General features: G+C 34.7%; 1 protein-coding gene across 1 annotated transcript; it reads right to left on the bottom strand.

Moving 5' to 3' along the window:
- Positions 1 to 6,377: 6,377 nt before the first annotated feature.
- On the bottom strand, positions 6,378 to 8,722 carry LOC125671001 (uncharacterized). The gene is made up of 3 exons (XM_056150842.1): positions 7,415 to 8,722; positions 7,063 to 7,266; positions 6,378 to 6,899 (listed from the first exon to the last, which is right to left on the bottom strand). Exons 1-3 carry the CDS (start codon positions 8,720 to 8,722, stop codon positions 6,378 to 6,380), a joined length of 2,034 nt encoding a protein of 677 aa, XP_056006817.1.
- Between the last annotated feature and the right edge of the window lie 15,377 nt (positions 8,723 to 24,099).

The following is a 24,099-nucleotide window of genomic DNA, read 5'->3' as shown; positions in this document are numbered from 1 at the left end:
AATATATCCATTCCATCTTACTTGTTGACATACCGGCCGGTCGGACTATCGGGCAGTCGGAATACCGACCCGTCGGACCGGACCGTTGAAATACTGGGCGGTCACCTTTGTGAAGGATGATGGTAAGAGACATTTCATGAAGTCTCAAGAATATTAATATATACATTACTTGTATAATGCAAACATTTTGCAAGGATAAAAATGTTATATTTGGTTTTATGCTTGAACCCGACTATGTAAATACATGTGACTTAAAATGTAGTTGACCTTGGGCCAATGACCTTGAATACTTTAATAAATAAACATTCATTCATTCAAGGATGATGGTGTAAGACGCCGTGAAGATAACGATGAAAAACAGGAAGCTTTACTTTAAAAATGAAAACCCAGATTTCTTATGAATTTAAATTCAAATTGATTTCTTACAATGTTTTACTATACCGAATGCAGGAATACAGGGAAAGCAGTTTTAAGAAAATATATTTCCTCTACAAATATGTATGCATTGACCAATGTGATTGTATGTTTCTAGAGAATGTAGGCGATTACATGGTATATGATGATTTTGAGCAATACGTCATTTAGCGTTACACACAGCTGTATCTATTAAATGTGTATTATATCGATGTCTTTTGTGTTTTACCAACTGTAATGCGAAAAATCAACGACTCGAAATTCGCTTAAAATCTCATGATGTCTTTGCATGTATTTTTATGGAAATATAATTAGTGCAAGCTTTAAGCAAAGTTATACCCCTTTACTTAGATTTGAACAATATGATGTGATAGATATTATTTCTTAAGTTTATGTTCTTCAAAACATTTCTGCATCTCCTAAATAACACATCCGTAATTCACAGATAGCAAAAATATTGTACTTCCTTTTTGAATTTTCTGTCTTTAGGGGACAAATTGGAATATCCACTGTACATGTAAGTTTTCAAAATGAATTTTGCAGCAGAACATCTATCTTGATATTAACGCTATTATTTGTGTGTAGATGTCATCTTAGATATACACATGGGAATGTATTAAAATTTAAAACATCGTTACCATTGCCATCTAAGCATAATAAAGTATTATAATCCAAATACAAAATGTCCTCACGGGAGGGACACTAACGAAAACAAGTTAATTATACATCAAAGTAATTCCACTGTTTTTCCTAATTTAAATTAATTTGTTTTCACTAAAGGATCTCCCCACTTTAGCTGTAGCTTGTGGTCCCTTTTTAACATCCCTCTTTTCAAAGAAACACTGATTTATCTATTAACGTTTGTTGCAAATATCAAACATTGATGTATCTCCAGTAAGTGTTCCCCCTAAGATATTGGAATAGTTTTAAATGGTCACCCTTAGCTAGAAAACTATAGACGTACTACTGGAGGTCAATACAGGTTATTGGGATAGACAGGAAACGTATACTCAGTAGATTTTGCAGATTTTAATGATGTTTATCTATATGAATTAGATCACCAGCACAAGTTTGTCCAGTCGTGCCTTTTGGATATGATTTTCTTTATTACAAAAAACGAGAGAAATCTGGACAACCTTGTGTTCAATATAAACAATGGCTTTAAAAACCGGTCATACGATGGATATCAATATACATTTAACCAGAACAGACAAAACTGGTTTCAAAAGACGGCATGACTCTTAATGTTAACAAACTTTTCAGAAACATTAAGTGCAACTAATCTGTGATAAGACATTAATGAACATATTGGGGCATTGTACATTGCATATTTTGAAATTTGATGTTTTACTAAATCATCGGGGGGAGGGGGGTTATGTCACAGCTAGAGTCGGGAGATCCTTTGCGTAGTTAACATTGGTTCAATAATATATGCCCAGTGTTATGTAGTATGACATGACCTTCACCACTCCAATTAGCGATGACCTCGTCCATATAGTGCCTAACATACAAGTTCGAATAATGATGGCCGTTTCATAATCCTCATGAAAATTAAAGCTGAACTTTATCTTATTTATAAATACACAACGAATTGAAAAAAAAATTCCATCTATTTGTTTCATATGGTGCCATTTACTTTAAATGAAACAAATCTTTCCGTATTGGAAATGAGTTTTGAATATAGGATTATATGTTAAAGCGCGTTTTCTATTATGTCTGTATGTAAATTAATCAATTTAAGTAAATTTATCAAAATCATTTCTGAGAGAGTATGTTCTCCAGGTTAATCAATCCACCCACTAACAACATTGTATTCTAGTTGTTTTTGTTTTTTCTACCTTTTTTTTCAAAATGTACCATTACCCACGACTTGCATGTATATCTATTTTACGTTCACTTTGTTTATTTCTCTACACTGTAAATGAGTTTAAGAGAATGAAGATATTCTCATTGTTATGTACCAAAGAAAGGTGCAAGTGTGACGCGGCTCACTCAAATGCCCCATGTAATATATCCATGCGCACTGTTCCCGAGGACTTAGGAAGTAACTAAGTTCAATTCCGTAGAATTGGTGTCCAAAACAAGTGAAGATAATGAGCATGTGATCAATCTCTTAACTCTTATAAAGAATACTAAATCAAGAGCAGGCAGGGTAAACACGAACCCCTCTACACACCAGAGGTGGGACCAGGAACTTTAGAGGAATAAGCATCTTCTTCCGAAATGTCACCGCCGTGAGACCTATATATTGAACAGCTAGTTGGAGTGATCCGTAGTAAAATCAGTATGTATGGAACGGTCAACCAATTGGCATGAAATACGGTAAACAATAAACAGGGTCCGTGTTTGCCTAACACTTAATTTTATATTCTTTATAGGGGTTATGAGATTGATCACTGTTCGTTATCTTCACCTTTTCTGTCATCGGTAGCTGTTGTAAAGAACAAGTATAATGAAAACCCAGCAAAATGATAGTATTCAATGTTATTGAAAAAAAATTGTTTTACCAATAACCACATTTTTTTATTGTTAGTTATTTGTTCAGATAATATGTTTTGAAGAAAGGAGTGATATATACATAGATAGATATGAGTTTTGGAGTTTTATCATCTACGCAGATTTGAGTTTGATAATCGGTTTTTGCCCAACTCTCTATCTTGTATACATGTGTAACTTATAGGATGTTTGCATATACCTACGACATGTTTTTAAACATCTGCAACAATTATTAGTTTGCTGCTTCGCCAGGAAATATTTTTTCCGCCATTCAATAGAATGTTTGAATAAAACATTGATTGTTTGAAACGGGCCCAAATCCTCTCTATTGAGCGTGGACATTGTGAATGGACAAGTGCATTGTAGGCTGTGTAAATTTTGTACAATTAATTGTACTGAAGATGAATATCATTTCATACTTCTAACGTTCATATATATGTATAATTAGCGTCTATTATCGATAAGAAATCGTAATTCAAATATTAGATTATAACTATTCCTTGTATGAATAAATAAAGATAATGAACAGTGATCGATCTTACAAACATTATAGAGAATACAGAATTAAGAGAAGGGCAAACACGGTCACCTGGACAGAGATATTATCAATAATATTATGTAACTATGTTGTGGTTTCTCTCTTTCTCTCTCGTGGGGATCCGGGTTAGAACAGGTTCTCAGTACTTCTTGCTTGTCGTAAGAGGCGACTATAATGGGTCGGTCCTTCGGATGAGACCGCAAAAACAGAGGCCCCGTGTCACAGCAGGTTTGGCACGATAAAGATCACTCCATGCTGAAAGGTCGTAAACGTCGAGCATAGGCCTAAATTTCCCAACCCCTCACTGGCAATGGTGACGTCTCCATATGAGTGAAATATTATTTGGAGGGACGTTAAACAATATACAATCAATCTCTCTCTCTCTCTCTCTCTCTCTCTCTCTCTCTCTCTCTCTCTCTCACCAATTGTAAATAAGTTTTCTCCATGTTATCCATGAATTCCCTATCTAAATTCAAGAGTATTCAAACTCTCAAAATCCTACAAACGCGTCATTGTTAAAACGATAACATAGCAAAAATCGGAATTAGACAAATACGAGAAAGGAATTGTTTATTGTGTGTGAAAACTTTGAAAACTGGAAATTTTCACTTTCGCGGATACTGAAAATCTATATTCCGCATATTTTGTTTTAGATATGATTGGTTCATTTCATTTCATTGTATTTTATGTATCTGGTGAACAAATGCTTTGTGAGAATGTCATCCATCTTAATTCACTCAGCTTAGGGTAAATCAAGCATACAAAGCACTTACATTTCATTAATATTGTACAACACCCTGATGCAATATATGTGTTTCCATATGAAACTGTACCAATTTAGCGCGTAATGCGTCGAAATTTATTCCAAGAGGATTAAGCTGAACGCGTTCACATGGAAGGATTAATAAGTGGGGATGGCATGGATAATCTAATTATTTAAAACACATTATAAAGATATCGGTACCTAATGACAGCCATTTGAGAATATTCGCCATGAAATCTAGTATGTAATTCAAAATTTCATTTACACTGCTACACAGTAGATTCTAATATACACTGCATACTGAAAAGAGATATATGACAGGTCAATTCATGACGTGGGCGATTTATTGCTATGTTGTCGATAAACGTGCTCGAGACACTGATTTCCAGGGTAAATGTTTTATCAATACTTGATTATCAATCGAAATTGAATCTGGACGTTCGATATTTTGGATATCTAACATTAAATCTAAGCGCTTAAAATTTATATAGTTTGATATTTGAATATCTAATATTAAGTTTGAAAAGCTGGTGGTTTAAAAGTTTTATAATTTGGATATCTGAATCAAGCCTATAAAGCTGAAGATCAAATAGAAAATTGTAGTAAATAGGTACAATGAAACACTTTGAAAAGAAAATAAGTCATCCTTTTACTCTCAAATTTTCTTATTTATCAACATTGCGATTTTTGCTAGACGGACAAACAAATAATATATTGAAGTTTGAAAGAGATGTCATTATTTCATATTTAATTCACTTACAAAGGACTAATAAATCTCTCTGAAGATTTTAAATTACCATATATTACTGTTTAAAACCCTTCAATATTGATTAGATTTCAAGCATTGACACACATTGAATTTAACATGCATCTCGTTCTTCTCTCATTAAATATTGATAATTCAATGATAATTCGTACCTAGATGTGTATCTTTCAACTTAGTACTGATATTTATCACATAAATTTGAATATCGTATTTCTTAAATATGATTCTATATCGTTATACTACATGTACATAGATGTGCATGATGCGAAACGTGTCATACTTTATTACGTGGAATATCATGTTTTAAATACGAAGGCCCGTTGTGGAGCTTTATTTGCATTAAAGGGACTGGTTCACGATTTTTGATGAAAATATTTTTCATTTTCAATGTTAAACATTAAAAATATAACTCATTTAATGTTGACGGCCAAAATTTTGACCTTCTGAATGCAGGAATAAAATCAACATTTTAACCTTAGATACGTGCTAAGCAAACAAAGACTCGAGTCTTTTTATGTATACAAACAAACAAGTGAAACATTGATTTTGTAATATAAAGCATCTTCATTTTGCATAGTCACAAAGGACTAAAGCCAAAAATTATGAAAAATGGCCCTGACTCCAAATTTTATAATTTTGTGAGGGTAAAAAGGCTATGACATCTGCTTCCTAAAACAATTTACTTTTTGTCATTTCGTCCACACACTTTCTTTTTACGGACTTCAAAGTGCAGCAATGAATTAAAGGCATTGACGTTTTAACGTCATTTTTACGTCGTTGTATTGCTAAGATAGTTAACTGTTAAGATTCACAAAAACGGCGTATCAGAAAAAAACTGTAGTATCCTTTTTTATAAATTCTTCATTGAATATCCTCTTCCCATATACATGTACAATACAAAATTATTATAATAAAATGGAACATCGTAGAAAAATGTCCAAAGCATTGTGAAACTCACAAGTCTTATGCCTATTGATAGCGTTTTTTAAAAATTGAAATATCTCTCCGAGAAATGAATTCACAACTTGGATAATTAAACATTGAATATTGACAAAATCATATTACTGATGTATGTATATATATAGTTTAAAGAAGGATATATTACAACAAATCTTAATATCATGTACACACGTATACAAAGAATTGAAACCATAAAAATTAAGGTACTGTACAACAAGATAGTAAAAGACAATGATGATACAGTCGGATTTCAATAACAATGGTTCCGATTTTTATTGAAATGTAAGAATGCTTGCCGAAATGTTGTTTCTTTACCTGAGAAGAAATATTGACTAATTTTGTCATTGGATACAGAAATAATTATTAAAAAGGAATAAACAAGATTTAAAACATAAAATATTTAGGGTTGTATTCAACAGTAACTACACAAACATAACTGTTTATTCTTCCGGAACACTTTCGCAGCTACTGACATCACTGTCGGAGTCATCAATGGTAGGAGGGATATCTGCTGCATCCAGGACATGCTCGCCCCAATCACGAACACCGTATCTCTTTCCCTCATGCCTTCCTTTTGCTAGGTACCAAATAATGGCCGCTATATGTGAACACATGCCTACAACTCTTGCACCAGCTCTACATGTACAGTACCATGCATTGACAGTACATTCCGAATATTCAATCCAGACGAAGTATTGTTTTGATGATGTGTGACGACTCTGAATTTTCACTTTTAGCAGTCTTTCATTATCCTTATGAAAAAATATATCGCATTCCCCCTCAATATGTTCTTGAATGTAACTGCGAGAAAGCTTTAGCTGATAGGTCCCACACGTCAAATTCCGCAACTGTTCCTCATCAAGCGTAGGGAAGTTCTGAATATCACACTCATGAACCGCCTGCCACTGAATAGATCTTCGGTTCAGACAATTTTCTTCAACCGTTTGCTTGAGATTATTAACCTGTTCAAAATGATAACAATGCAATTATAAACAATTGTCTACGAATTAGTTTTAATAGTACTAGTATATCTTCATTTATTATGTAGATATGAGTGTCTGTTTTGCAGTTGTCCAGTTTGTTTGAAGTTTAACAATCTATTAATCTATGTGTGATTGAAAATACCTGTTTAGACAAATATAGCATTTTTACTGCCTCGGCCTCATCTTCCTCGGTGCTTTTGTTCAGGGGCGGTGAAAATCTGTTAGACAGCGCACATACAATTTTCACGTAATCTCCGATAAATGGGATCTGATTTGTTGGCAGAGTCTTATCCAGGTATCTCCAACGCTTGATTCTCGCATTTGAAGATTCCACCACCCATCGGACCTATCAATATCAAAATGGATGAAATTATTAGTTCACGTTGTCATTTTTTAAGAAATTGTAAACAGGCTTATTGATTATGAGATTTAAATTGCCTACCTTTGTAACAAGTCTGCTGATATTGGCATCGCCAGTGCTCATCTGTCGTTGCCCCTTTTCCAAAAAAACAGGGCATTTCTGCCTGGATTCCAAGATCTGCAAGCAGAGGCAAAGCGTCCCTGAACCCTCGGTCCACGATGAAAATATCGTCTTCGCTGACCCAGCTGCGGATATTCACTGCATTTGTTTTAATGATGTGATGGAGAATTGAAGCATCATTATTTTTACTGTCAGCTAGGTATGGGCCCAATATAGATACAAAGTATCCAGTGGTTGTCACAATCACCATTGGTTTGACTAGTGGTCTTCTCTTATGCATGCTGTAAGAGCGCCTTTGGTAATGAAAATTGTTGCTCTTGGCTGTGTAGATATATGTGCCATCGAGCACCAATATAGCCTGGTTTTTCTCTATGTTCCCGAACAGAGTTTGAGCTAGCTGACGAGTGTGACCATTAATGACTTCCTCTCTTGTTATGTGCGCAAACCCAAGACTCTGTGGAACAAAACTGGTCAACATTGCTTTTCTTACAGAAGCAGCTGCTTTTCTTAAGCTGGACTTTGAAGTACGAAATAATATGGATAAAATCTGATTAGATAGTCCAGTCTTTAATTTGCACAGGAATATGGCTACGGATTTTCTAAGACTTCTGGATGGAGTTTGTTTCACTTGATGTTTCAAAGAATCACATACAGTTTGAAAATTATCCTTATTGAGTCCTAGTAGAGCCATATAGTCAGCATCTGTCAGTGTCTGTAAATCATCAAAGTCCAGGTGGGATTTTTCATTTCGATGGCATAAAAAACGCATCTGTTGCAGCAGACTTAAAATGGTAGTTCTGTTGATAAATGCCTGTTCTGTAGTTGGTAACTGATGACTGGCATCATTTGTGAAACGACCATCTTTCAGATGGACTGGACAGCATCTATTTCCAGATGGAATAAGTATGTTGTGCTCCACGAAGACAGCTGTGCGACATTCTGGAGACACCACTACTAATTTAGGTCCTGGTTTTTTGCAAAGAATACAATATGCATGGGTCTTTGCTGTAGATTTCAGATCCAATGTCACTGATGGAGGACTTGATAGATGTTTACTGTTGTCAGTAGTGGACGAAGGCGCTAGCGATTCCTTCTGGATAGTTGAACAACATGTGGGTGTTGCAGACGATGCATGGTTTGACACATCTCTGTAGTAGATATTTCTACATTTACCGCAGATGACTGAATTTCCTTTACTCTCCAATAAAAATCTTTTCCTTAAGTATTTCCTAATGTTTTTGTCAACTCGCCTTCTCTCCTTTGGTTTAGTCCTTTTTGAACACAGCACACAGTTAAAGTACTCAGTTTTTTCTCCAGGCATGGTTGCATTATCTGGAATTAAAACATTTCTTTATCATCCATGTGAAGCATTTCATGCATAAACATTTTAGTTTGAATATAATGTCATGATTTACCTTTTTAAAGATAATTTCTTTTTGTCCATATAATACTACTTGAAGTGCATACTTTTGAAGTATAAACATTTCAAAGTAAGTCTTAATACAGACTTGTAGCATCGGTTTTCTTTTTTGTTTTATTGGGGAGGGGGGCAGCTGGAGAAGTTGCACGACTTCATAGAATTGTCTAAAATTCTTGAAAAGCAGTCAAAAATAAAATTAAAAAGTATATGGAAGACATCTCAAATCACAACACATAAATGGTCATCTCCCCTTCACCCCCCCCCCCCCCCGAACTCCAAAGTCCTGAATCGGAAGGGGGGGGGTCGTCCTTCACAGCAATAGCTGAATTCATCACTCCAAAGATGATAGCAAAGAAGAAGTGATATATATAAAGCACGGAAAAAGCAGATGAATTCTTTAATAAACATAACTGCCCTGAGTGAAAAAAAAATAATCTAAAGCACAGGACATTTCACTTTTTTGGATACCCACTTCCGCCCCTACCCGGGGTTGAACTCACGACCTGCGGAATCAATCTCCTAGCAGCATGTAACCAGCGCGCTAGAACGCTCGACCATCTAGGCAAATGTTTTTCATAACCCCCCCCCCCATGCTTGAAGTTATGAATATTGACACACGTAAAAATAAAAAAAAATCCGAAAATAACCTAGTTAATAAATCAAGAAATTAGTTAATAAGTCAAGAAGTTTAAAATACGGCGGCTCTATTTGAATAAAGCTGCGTGCCAACGTAGTGAAAAAAAATGCAACAATATAATGAATGACACCCCCCCCCCCCCTTATTTTTTTTACAGTAGTGAGTGGGACGATTATAAGGTAGATGTTATGACTATTGGCCCCATGTAATAAATGACAAGTCCCCCACCCACCCCCTCTCTTTAACACACACTACACGATTTAAGAAGTTGATAGATTTTCATATTGGTATCAATTTCAATTTATTTATTGATTCACCAAGTACATTGACATACAATCACGTTACACAATATGATATAAATAATGACTATATAAGAAATACTAACAGTTCGTATACATAGTTGTAAATACATGTATTTGACATGTACCTGTGATATCAAACTGTATCTATGCCATTTAGTATTATATTAATTAAATATAATTATATCACTTTACTTTTGTTGTGCAATTCAGAGCATTCATGTAAAAATTCATATACCCTTCTAGCATGAACTACATTGACATAGAACTTTACAATGGTTTTCCTTTGATACATCATCATCTGATATGTAGATGTTCAAAGGTTAATGTAAACGAGTTTAGGGGGGGGTGTAAATGAAAAGAGTTGACTGAAAGAGTAATTTCCCTTTGTCGTGTTTTGGATCTAAGCGGACATCGTCTGCATTGTTTTGTGCACATTTTGCGGCATAAGAAGTAAAGCATTATGCCTAATTGTTTGACTGGACATACTTATCAAATTGCAAAGTAAGTAAATGTTTTGCATTTTAATAGCTCAGCAGCAAACTGTTCATTCATTTAACGTCATTTATACGGTGGTAGGCGGATTGGCCTACTAAGTCGCATATCGTAATGAAAACATGTGCGCGGACCTAACTTTTTATCGTGGTCTACTTCTGCGATCTATGGTGGTAATTATTTCCTAAGATTTGGTAAATACCAAGGACAATTCATAGTAATAAGCATTGTGGCAATAATTTTAATGAGGGGGGAAATATAGACTGTTTATAAACATAACTATATCGAAAGTAATGCGTACCCGGCAGTTGAATAGGTCTTACCCCGGTACATGTCTTTCTCTTATCGGAATTTACATGTATATGTGTACATATATACATAAATATATATAGGCAATATGTATATAAATATATGTAGGTTTAAATGTTTTATATTTTTGATGGTTAATTCTAAATATATAGATCAATATAGGCCTATATGGTAGTAATTACCGATAGGTGTTTCTAAGAGCGGTAACTCTTCAAAAGCAAGAAAGGTAACAGTCTTTAAAAAAAAATCATGATACACAATTTGTGTATATTGTTACATGTATACATAATCATGTATAGGCAAGGCTGTACGTGCGTGCATTATAAAATGAGTACGCAGCAGACGACAAGAGTAGGCCTAACGATAACGTTATACTTACATGTATAATTATTTAGGCCTACTTGTAACTCAAAAATATATTGCATTCAGTTAGGCCTAGTATCTTTTGTTTTTCCTTTTAAGAAATCTACTTACCATTACATAGTCTCAAAATTTCCCTGCTTGTTCTTCATAATCGTTTTCCTTCTGTTTGACATCCGAACGCTTTTGTTTACATGGAGATCTATTTTTATCACTGGGAATTCCCCATTTCCGTTCATCGGAACTCAAGGCAAATTCGAAAATTCATAATGATAGTGATTCCAATGCTGTTTCATTTCAAATATAACAAAATTCAATCATAATTTTAAACTTTATTACATATTCCACCATTTAAAACGTAAATCCGGAAAGCTACAATACAAGTTTTATAATATAAACAAACATGAAATATAACATGGCGCCACTCGTGAACCAGCACACAACTGATACATGATATTCCTAAGGTAGTCATATAACTTTATGAAAAATTTCAGCGTGGTTTAAGGATGGCGCCCATAAAAATTTGTTAAATAAAGTATAGAAATTCTGTTAAAAATGGGTATATTCGCCATACCGCATCCGGTTTCAATGCATATAATTACGCTCGAGCTGTTTCCTGCACAAAACTTGATATGGCTATCGATAGTATGATGTCTTATCAACGTATTGCCCAAGTTTTATTTCATAATTAAAAAGATTGATTTTCAAGGATTGACAGGGCCAAATCATGCAATTTTGGCTTTAGTTCTTTTAACTTTTAGATGACATATTTTACCCTAAAAATGCTTGAAATGTGAAAGATATGATAAACTTAGAACGATTTCTATTTCTTTTGAAAATTTCGTAAACAATAACACACCGCAATCTTTGTTTACAAAACAAATAACAAACTCTCTAAAATGAGCTTCTGTGATGATGCATAATTTTTATGTGAAATCTTTTAAACACATTAGACAGTAGATTTTGATCATTAAATGTGAAAAAGAAAATTTTGTGGAAAATCGTGAATCAGTCCCTTTAATATTGCCCAATATGTCGACAGGGGTGCTTGCTCCTCCCGAGCACATGGTCTCACCTCTGGTATATTCAGGGTCCGTGTCTGTCCCACTCTATTTTCTATTCCTTCTAGGAAATATGATATTGTTCACCGCTCGTTATCTTCACTTTTTAATGCAATATCTGCTGTCATTAAAATGCAAGTACTTCATCATAGGGACTTTTAGTCCAAATTAAAAAAGTCTCACTTTTTTTCGTTTAATTTTTTAACTCCGGTATCTGATTCCGGAATGTCCTGCTTAAAGGCTGAGGAAAGGCGTAATTTTCCCAGCCCTTCACCGGTAATGATGAAATTCCATTAGAATGACATCCCGCAATGGTCATCTATCGAATAAAGAGGTGATTTGCATAACTATATCAAGTATAATACACAATGTCTTGAAATACAAAGAACATCCTTAAACAATAAAAACCCTTACAAAGATGCATTGCTGGATCCAGTAAGTGCTCTTCCAAGCCCCTATCTTTGCTCCTCACGAACAGCTGTGAAGGAAAAACTTCAAACTTACTGTGCGACTACATATACAAGAAGTGGTGTTAATCAAATGTGGATTTTTTAAAATTCTAAAGAACTTTTAATAGTCTTGAAATCGCAAAACGTCTCCCAAATCAATAACATCAAAACCTATGACCTAACACTTTACACGACCATTCCTCACGATCAATTAAATACTAGATTTTTTGACATCATAGACAGTTGCTTCTTCAACAAAAATGGAAAACGGAAATATTCATATCTAGTAATAAATCATCCAAAACATTTCTTTGTTAAACACCACTCTGCTTCCACGCACAAGCACTCTGAAGTTGAAATAAAAAATATGCTAGAGTTCCTCATTGACAACATCTTCGTGGTCTTCGTTGATCAGGTCTTCCAACAGTCTGTTGGAATTCCCATGGACACGAATTGCGCTCCTTCGTTAGCTAACCTGTTTCTAAATTCACATGAAGCAGAATTTATTCAAAAACTATTTGAAAAGAAAAAAATATCTTACTGTGGCCTTCAATTCGACATTTAGATAGATCGACGACGTTTTGTCTATTAACAATAATATATTTCATTCATATGTCGATTCGATATATCCCTGTGACCTCGAACTAAAATACACCACAGAATCGTCCACTTCTGCATTATACTTAGATAAGGTTCCTCATTGACAATATCTTCGTGGTGTTTGGTAATCAGGTCTTCCAACAGTCTGTTGGAATTCCCATGGGCACGTCTTGTGCTCCTTTGTTAGCTGACCTGTTTCTATATATTCATATGAAACAGAATGTATTTAAAAACTTCTATGTGAGAAGAAAAAAACCCTAGCGGTGACCTTCAATTCGACATTTCGATATATCGATGACGTTTTATCTATTAACAATAATAACTTTCATTCATATGTCGATTTGATATATCCCTGTGAGCTCGAAATAAAGGACACCACAGAGTCGTCCACTTCTGCCTCATACTTAGATATCTTATGGAAAGTAGACATTAACGGCAAACTGACAACTCAACTGTATGACAAACGGGATGATTTCAGCTTCTCCATCGTCAACTTCCCATATTTATGTAGCAATATTCCATTATTACCCGCATATGGTGTTTATATCTCTCAACTGATTCGATATGCAAGAGCTTGTTCTACGTATGGTCAGTTTTTGAAATCGAGGCAAGCTACTGACAAACAAGTTGATGGCAAAGGGGTTTCAACAGTTTCGATTGAAGTCAGCATTTTGCAAATTATATGGTCGTTATAACGATCTAGTTCGTCAATACAACCTATCAGCTTGAGCATCACTGAAGGTACATTATTTGTCGAAATGCGCATCTGTGCATTAAAATTGATACCGTACAAGTTTTACACTATGACCCCTGAGTCGAGACCTCTGCTGGTAAACTGTTAGTCCCCGAGGGTCTCTACAGCCCAGTAGCTAAGTACCTCGTTACTAGCTTGAAAATACGGATGTATATTCAATTGCTGGGATCAAATTTAGAAATTAATTTCAAAATGAAGGTTTATATTTCCATCATGCATAGCTCTGATCCTTGGACGAATTTGGCTCCAGTTTTTGGCACTCTAGTTTTCCTTTTAGTTCTTACAAGTTTATTGTTATTTCGAATTTCCTAACTTTCGGCTTGAGCATCACTGAAGAGACATTATTTGTCGAAATGCGCATCTGGTGCATCAAAATTGGTACCGTATAAGTTTTACATCATTGGGTCAAATGATGTCTCACGTGTTACATACCGATTGTTAAGTCGTTCTTGGCACACCGATTTTGACTACGGAATACTCCGTTTACCTTATCAGGATATAGGACTCACGACGGGTGTGACATATCGACAGGGGATGCTTACTCCTCCTAGGCACCTGATCCCATCTTTGATATATCCAGAAGTCCGTGTTTGCCCAACTATTTTTTTTGTATAGCTTATAGGAGTTATGAGATTGATCACTGTTCGTTATCTTTACTTTTCATAAATCAAACGTTAAGAGATATTGAATCAAGACCGTCTACTGACAAATACGTTGATGTTACAGTGATTACAACAGTTTCGTTTACAGTCAACATTTCGTAAATTCAATGGTCGTTATATTGATTTAAACCTATCATGGGGTCAAATGCTGTCTGACGTGTTTTATACCGGTTGTTAGACCGTTCTTGGTACACTGATTTTGACTACAGAATACTCCATTTACCTCATCAAGACATAAGGCTAACGGCGGGTATGACTGGTTGATAGGGGATGCTTACTCCTTGTAGGTACCGTATCCCCCTCTGGTGTGTCCACGTGTCCGTGTTTTTACTCTCCATTTTGTTTTCCTTGAAGGAGTTGTGAGATTGATCACTGTTCATTATCTTCATCTTTCATGTAAATTATTTTCCATTGTAAATTAAAAAATCCTTTCTGTAACTTCTAGGAATGTTACATGTACTCAGGGTTGATATTTGTTTTGTGAATATTTGTTGAGAAAGTTTCTGAATTTTGTTAATGATATAAAACAAGGTATGATCTTTAATCGTTTTTACACCACCACAAATCTGCAGCATCTTGAAATCATCATTTTAAAAAGAAATACTATAAAAACTTTTTTATTTTCAAAACTTTCAGAAATTGATAATATGAACATCCATGCTCTGAGACTTGTATGGTTTTTTGTATTATATATACCCAAAGGAATGTAGAATCAGATGTCTTTAATATTTATATCATTGTCCACATTTCTTTGATAGAACTTGGAAGTCATTATTTAACGGCAGAAATGAACTCGACAAATTCCACAGAGGAAGTTCCTTCTACCACTAACGACGTGGATTTGACCACGACAGATCTCACCACGGGAATTACGGGTATTGATTGACGAGTTTTCATATCTAGGTTACCTCAGCTGAAAGCTCAGATGAGTTTCTCTGATCAAAATCCGTCTTTCGTTTATCTGACCGCTGTATTTTTTCCATATTTTCAACTTTCCCCCAACTACAAACTTATTTTCAAAACATGGCTTCAAAGTAAGACCGGTTACTGTTTTTCCAATTGAGCGTTATAGCCATTTCCATGGAAGAGGATTGGGGAAATATGTAAACAGGAAGGAGAGTTTCAAAACTTATTTTAGAAAACTCATTCAATGTAGGATTATTTACATCTATCATACGTACATGTAATAGGGTTTAGTCATTCTTAGACTGATCCAAAAATACGAAGTAATTTATCTCTTTTCCACTACATCATAGGATGCAAAAAAGTTTCAAGTTTTATCATGTGGGTTTTCAAATATAATTAATACACGAAGGCCCATGGTATTTCTTTACTTATCGCAGGATAATTCAATATAAAATTTCCGCTATTAAGATGAATATTGCAGTTTTCATCTTAACTTTGTCAAATACTAGGCCAAGTTTTCCTGATCAACATCTGAATGCCCGGTATCCGTTTCCGAAATGGTCATCTGTTGATTAAAGAGATATATACGACTACCTACTTCTGGTAGAATACGAATAGCTAATATCTGCACTTGTGAATTAATAAATAAGACTTTAAAACATTGAATTCAGACATGGACAAGAAATACTGATCCTCATTTAATTGAAACGCGCACACAGTGAGATGATTTATGACGGATAAACTGGTTAGACACGTCGAAAGTTTGATAAATCGTCAAAATGATGAAGTCGACATGTCGACCATAATTGTAAATCGACAAAATGATGAAGTCGACATGTCGACCATACTTGTGGTTACATGTATATTCCTAGTATCAGTGTCAACATGTTAACCTAATCAGCATAGATATTTGTTATTTTATCTCCAGTATACTAATCAGTATAAATAGTTGTTCTTTTATCTCCAGTACACTAATCAGTATAGATATTTGTTATTTTATCTCCAGTATACTAATCAGTATAAAAAGTTGTTCTTTTATCTCCAGTATACTAATCAGTATATATATTTGTTATTTTATCTCCAGTATACTAATCAGTATAAATAGTTGTTCTTTTATCTCCAGTATACTAATCAGTATAGATATTTGTTGTTTTATCTCCAGTATACTAATCAGTATAGATAGTTGTTCTTTTATCTCCAGTATACTAATCAGTATAAATAGTTGTTTTTTTATCTCCAGTATTCTAATCAGTATAAATAGTTGTTCTTTTATCTCCAGTATACTAATCAGTATAAATAGTTGTTATTTTATCTCCAGTATACTAATCAGTATAAATAGTTGTTCTTTTACCTCCAGCATACTAATCAGTATAAATAGTTGTTCTTTTATCTCCAGTATACTAATCAGTATAGATATTTGTTCTTTTATATTCAGTATACTAATCAGTATAGATAGTTGTTCTTTTATCTCCAGTATACTAATCAGTATAGATAGTTGTTCTTTTATCTCCAGTATACTAATCAGTATAAATAGTTGTTCTTTTATCTCCAGTATACTAATCAGTATAGATAGTTGTTCTTTTATCTCCAGTATACTAATCAGTATAGATATTTGTTCTTTTATCTCCAGTATACTAATCAGTATAAATAGTTGTTCTTTTATCTCCAGTATACTAATCAGTATAGATATTTGTTCTTTTATCTCCAGTATACTTTCTTGCATGGAATTTGACGTCATTTAAATACATTTCCATTAAACTGCAGCAGGTTTGGCGTGAATTCATAAAGTAAATAGGTAGATAGGAACTATTTTCCGCTTACTTTAGTCAAACAGACTTGAATATTGTTTAGGAAAGAAAATATGGATTATTTGTATAACTTTTTTGGATAAGAAAACAAGTTGGACAGTTGGTCAAATTATGGTCGTTATATTTGATCATTTAAATCATGTTTACATCGTGCATTTCACATCGAACTTGTAAAACTAAAGCTATTTTATAAACATTGATATGTGTCTCAGTTTGATGTGTAGTTATTTAAATCATTTCGATTTCAGATATCAAGCATGCATGTCGTGGCTCAAGTACGATATAAGAATGAAAATGAATCGCTCTTTCTGGGGCAGATGTAAATTGTTTTCCGTTGTAAATTGAAATTCCTTTAATTTGTTGTAATGTTACGTAGGATAGGTATTTGTTTTTGTGAATATTTTGCTTAGGCAATTCCTGTATTTTGTCATTAATACAAGACAATATATGTTGTTTTCATTTTTCAATTTTCAACCAACAATCTGATGTTGGTGTCTTGAAATAATTAAACGTTTAGTATCTTTAACACATCTAGAAATTGCCAAAGTAAACATGCATTCTCTAACTTGTATAATTTCTTTTCTATTTTTTTTCCATATCTCATTAGCCTTTGTAAAACAGAAATACAACTATCTGTAGAAATTACTACGTTAATTTTGCTCAATGAAATGTTGATTCAGATAATAAAAATATCAACATCACAGATATTGTCGTCCGAATTTCTTTGTTAAAACTTGGAAGTCATTATTCAACGGCAGGACTGAACTCGACAAATTCCACAGAGGACGTCCCATCTACCACTAACGACGTGGATCTGACCACGACAGATCTTACCACAGGTAATAATGCAATATCAAACATTGTTTTTCATCTCTAACTTAAGGTGGATCAATCCTCATGTGACTTATCAATATGAATGGTTAAAAGTGGAAAAACTGTATTAATTTTCACTCAATATAGTTTCATTTAATCAATAACCAAGAAAAGGTGTATGTTGCCACCTTTTTAAAGATGTCAGACATACAAAAACAGATATATATATATATATATATATATATATATATATATATATATATATATATATATAATTATATCAACATAAAAAAATCACACATTTTCGTTCAACAGAATAATGAAAATTAATAAAAACTTGCTGAAATGACAAATTTTAAATGTCAACAGTTTAAGAAAACTGCTAATTCATAGATATATAAAAATAAATTGTGGATATTAGGGAAATCATTGTGTCATAGACATGCAGTAGAGGAAATTCGAGCATAGGAGTTATTGCCCTTGACAACATTTTTAAAATTATAAATAATTGATTATCTATGGAAAATAAAAACTTTTTCAGTCTCAAAAGTTTACCTTTCCTTCTATTTTATTAAGTGAATGAAATTCCTCTGAGAGATGTATTTCTATCATTCGCAAGATTTAATTAAATGAAGATTTTGCAAAACCCTATGACATCACATGAGGATCGATCAACCTTAACTTAGCTGTATGCTCGAATGTGTTTCTCTAATTAAAATCTACCTGTCGTATGTCTGATAACTGTATTCTTTTCACATTTGTAGCAGTGAGGGTTTTTAATGTACCAACGCATGCCGCTACACAGGAACTCTGTTTTGAAGGTCATATTCACAAAACCCATAATTCTCACGTCTAAACACTGGGCGTTTAGCGAAGAAGAACACATTTCCTTTACGCCACCATAACATGATCGAGGATTGAACTCACTACCTCCTGGTTACGAAGGGAACACTCCACTACTAAGCTATCGCGAATCGATGATAATCTAAAATGAATTCTATACAGAGATCAATCAGAGATAATACAGCTCATGAAATTGAAATGCGTGCTTACAGGGAGGATTTACATGAAGTCAGCAGTTTCATAATATTTTCATATGTCGGCTAAGTCAGCAGTTTGATAGGTCCGTAGTTTAATAGTTTGATATGTCGGCTAACTCAGTAGTTTGATAATTGTTTGATGTGTCGGCTAACTCAGCAGTTTGATAATTGTTTGATGTGTCGGCTAAATTGGTAGTTTGATAATTGTTTGATATGTCGGCTACATCTATTAACAATGATAGCTTTCATTCATATGTCCATTTGATATATCCCTGTGAGCTCGAAATAAAGGATACCACAGAGTCCTCCACTTCTTCTTCATACTTAGATATTTTATTGAAAGTAGACATTAACGGCAAACTGACAACTCAACTGTATGACAAACGGGATGATTTCAGCTTCTCCATCGTCAACTTTCCACATTTATGTAGTAATATTCCATTATCACCTGCATATGGTGTTTATATATCTCAACTGATTCGATATGCAAGAGCTTGTTCTGGGTATAGTCATTTTTTAAATCGAGGTAAGCTACTGACAAACAAGTTGATGGTACAGGGATTTCAACAGTCTCGATTGAAGTCAGCATTTCGCAAATTCTATGGTCGTTATAACGATCTAGTTCGTCAATACAACCTCGCATTGGGTCAAATGCTGTCTGACGTGTTTCATACCGATTGTTAAGCCGTTCTTGGCACACTGATCTGATTGCAGATAACTCCGTTTACCTGATCAGGATATGGGGCTCACGGCGGGTGTGACCGGTCAACAGGGGATGCTTACTCCTCCTAGGCACCTGATCCCACCTCTGGTGTGTCCAGGGGTCCGTGTTTGCCCAACTCTCTAATTTGTATTGCTTGTAGGAGTTATGAGATTGATCACTGTTCGTTATCTTCACCTTGCATCGACAGTTCGATAAGTAAAGACAAACAGTGATCAATCTCATAACTTCCATAAAAAATACAAAATAGACAGTCAAGCAAATACTGACCCCTGGATATAGCAGAGGCGGGATCCCTACTCCTCATAGACACCTGATCCCATCTCTGGTATATCCAGCGGTCCCTGTTGTTGTCTTCGATATATTTATAAATTGTATTGTCATCCTTTCTAATGAATGCACTGTAATTGTGAACAATAAGCGTATGAATCATGACAGATATAGTCTGTCCATATTCTGATAGAAATGAAAATAGAATGTAAATATATAGAAATATTTTTACGCGAGGCGTTAAACATCGAAGTACATACCCTAATTTACATGGTTTATTATCAATGAAATCTATCTATGAAATATCCCCCATATACACGTATTAGTAAGATACAATATGCTAAAGTAAATATTGAATCTGGTATAGATATTGTCCTCTCACATTTCTGTTATCATTCTTTAGTAACAGGACTGAATTCCAGTGAGAACACCTCCACAGCCTACACAGACGTGACCACAGCGGCCCCTCCCACAGGTAACATAATATTTACAGGTATCATCCCCGACACAGGTAACACACAATGCATAATCCCTCCCAGAGGTAATACCAAATTCACACGCATCATCCCCTCACAGGTAACACCAAATTAATAGATATCATCACTCCCACGGGTAACACCAAATTCACTGTTAGATGTATCATCCATCCCACATGTAACACAAAATTCACACGTATCATCCCTCACACAGGTAACACCAAATTCATAGGCACCATTCCTCAACAAATCTATTTGAGCATATATATTGAATTGCGCTATGGACTCTCTCTCTCTCTCTCTCTCTCTCTCTCTCTCTCTCTCTCTCTCTCTCTCTCTCTCTCTCATTAATTAATGGCAAACTTTAGCAAAGTTTACGGAAACAAAATACAATATGCTAAAAAGAAATGTTGAATCTGATATCGATACTATTTATACCGCTGGCCTGTTCTCACGTATTTCTTACATCATTATTTACCGACAGGACTGAATTCCAGTCAGGATAATTCAGGAGACTGTTCTATCAATAAACTGGCATGGCACCCATTTGTAATTTCATTCATAATGAGTGCTTACAATATGCATTCCTTAATTGCTTTAAGAGAGTAGTGAGCGTTAGTTGACTACTAAGTGAACCGCGTCACCTTGCTCTGTGATAATCTATCAGCAGAGACGTGTATTGTTACTAATTAAAATTACATATTTCAAAATAAAACAACATACCATGCACTATTTCGGTTGTTTACCTACAAATGTATTTCGAATGCACACGTCTTTCAGTGAATTGTACAAGTATAGCTGTCAACGTTCAACACGTGACCCCACTAGATGATTCCTATCTCTACATCGGCTCCACGGCCACAGTCAGGGTATCTGTAATCATTCCTGTGGGATTTATTGAAATGCTGAGAATCACCCTCATCCACGATGGGGAGAATATTGACTTCAATACAAGGCAGACATATCATTTTGGCGAAATGAATTACACGTATTCCCCACTCATATGGAAAAGACATGACAAAGTGAGTATTACGTAACAATTGTCGAATGATTTCAGCATATATCCTTTCATAACACTCAGTTGATTGAGAAATACATGTAAGATACACGAGTGCTTGTTTGTCTATAATTTGTACTTCATTTCATTCTTTGCTCAAAACAAGTACTACAGACCGGTCGTTCATATCCTATATACTTACATTTCAATTTGTTTTCACCTTCAATATCTTCACAAATTGTAATGATAGTGTTGTTCTCATGAATGCATTGCAGCTATAAATAAGGGGTATATGAATCTTCATAAATATAGTACGTCTATTTTAATGACTGAGAGTTCCAAAAAATTAAAAGTACAATATGAATATCATATTCTGAAAGTACAGGAGGGTCGCGCTTAGCGAAGTGTGCCTGTGTGAAGCTTAACAGTCCATGTCCTTATGTATCTTCAAATGAAATGTATTTCTTAAATTCTAACACTGTACATGAAAGGTAAATATAACGAACAGTGATCAATCTCATAACTCCTATAAGCAATGCAAAATAGAGAGTTGGGCAAACACGGGCTCCTGGATATATTAGAGGTGGGATCAAGTTCCTAGGAGGAGTAAACATTCCTGTTGACCGGTCACACTAATCGTAAGTCCTTTATCTTGATCAGGTAAATGGAGTTATCCGTATTCAAAATCAGTGTGTCAAAACGACCTAACAATCGGTATGAAACACGTCACACAGCATTTGACCCAGTGATAGGTTGTATTGGCAAACTAGGACGTTATAACGACCATAGAATTTGTGAAATGCTGAATACACATCAATAATTACGGCGTCACACTTTGGTCATATGATCTTTGTGTCATGATACGTTTATAAAATCGTTTATCTCATATCTACCAATAAGTCTGGTATTCTGTTGCTCATGCATCTAGGTTCCCCATAATCTCCTCCCACATTATTTCACATCTAATACCCTCGATTAACCCATTTTGTACAAAGCCGAAAGTGAATGTTTACTGGGATATATGGGAATACTATCAATCTGTTTCTAATTAATTTAAAAACGAATAATATGATCACGGAAAGAGGCAAAACTTCCATATCTGATCACAATCTTATAGTACGCTGTTGTTTAATCTTTGAAGTTAGGCATGAGCAAGCTTATTTGTAAGTGACAGTTGATAATACATTTTAGGGGAAAAGTACAAACGTTTTAAAGTTACGGGTATCAATAGCAATATTTGCAAGCAATTGATTATGAATTATTCAAAAATTTGGATCCAGCTAAGAAAATCTAGCCTTCCACTCGCATTACATTACTGTGACAGTGAAACAGGACATTTATCGCAAGCTGAAATAAAATGGGCCAATGTAACATTGATCATCCTTTTTACAGTGTTGCATAAACATGGAATCCAAAGCATAAATGAAACTACTATTCGTTTTTATTCACATGTTTTCAATGTTTTGGAAATCTTTTTAGATATCAAAATAAGATATTGTTTATTCAGTGTCGAAATACATCAAAATCGCGATCTACTTAATACGCATCACGACACGTCCTCATAACCCTCGTAAACGCTAATATGCATTACAGCATGTCCTCCTTACCCACGTAGACGTTAAACCGTTACATGACACGTCCTCCTAACCCACGTAGACGCTAAAACGCATCACGACACGTCCCTCCTAACCCACATAGAAACTGATACGTCACACGACACGTCCGCCTAACCCACGTAGACGCTAATACGCATCACAGCACGTCCTCCTAACCCACTTAGACACTAAAACGTATCTCGACATGTCCTCCTAACCCACTTAGACGCTAAAACGCATCACAATACGTCCTTCTAACTCTGAAAAGTAAGGATATATCTTGTCATATACCCGGATATTTTGACGGGACGCACATTTGGTAACTTTGGGTCTAAACATGTCTCATTAATTTCGGTGGATGTAACTTTGATGAACTCATTTTGATTTATTTGTACAATGTATTTGCGCATAGATGTATTTAAACTTCCGATTTTCAATTTAGTAAATCTTTTGAAATCACCAAAATAAGCTAAAATTAGATAGCGACCAAAACAACCTAATGAGTGGTTTATTTTGCATTTTCGACAAGGTAGTCGTATATATATGATAATTTTTGCTTTGCTTTTTACTTTTAGACAAGTTTCCAAAGGATTTACAGAGTCCGTTACGTGTTTTATAACATCACCTCGTCCCATTCCAACAGTACTGAAAATCAGCTATTTTCTGAATTTTATGTGTATCTGCATAATGCAAATGGTTTGCAAGATGGACAAAACATAAGCATAAACACAGCAGTTTCTTATCAGTGGAATGGAATATATATGATTGACTGCCCACTCCATCCGTTTAATTTTACCACAAGAACACTGCTTTTGGTAAGTAGTCGGGCATGATATTTGTAGCAAGTCATAATCACATCGGGCTTGGTATTTGTAACAAGACATAATCATATCGGGCTTGATATTTATGGCAAGACATAATCACATTGAGCCAAATCCTGAATCGTCTAAAAATACTAGTTATCCGGTTACAACCAAGGATGTCATATTACTCCAGGTTGTATTCAGTACACCCTGAGACTGAAAA

This window comes from Ostrea edulis, chromosome 9 (assembly GCF_947568905.1).
Source record: "Ostrea edulis chromosome 9, xbOstEdul1.1, whole genome shotgun sequence".
Lineage (NCBI taxonomy): Eukaryota > Metazoa > Mollusca > Bivalvia > Ostreida > Ostreidae > Ostrea > Ostrea edulis.
Note: the sequence above shows the minus strand (reverse complement) of the source record. Positions and strands in the feature narration are given on the sequence as shown.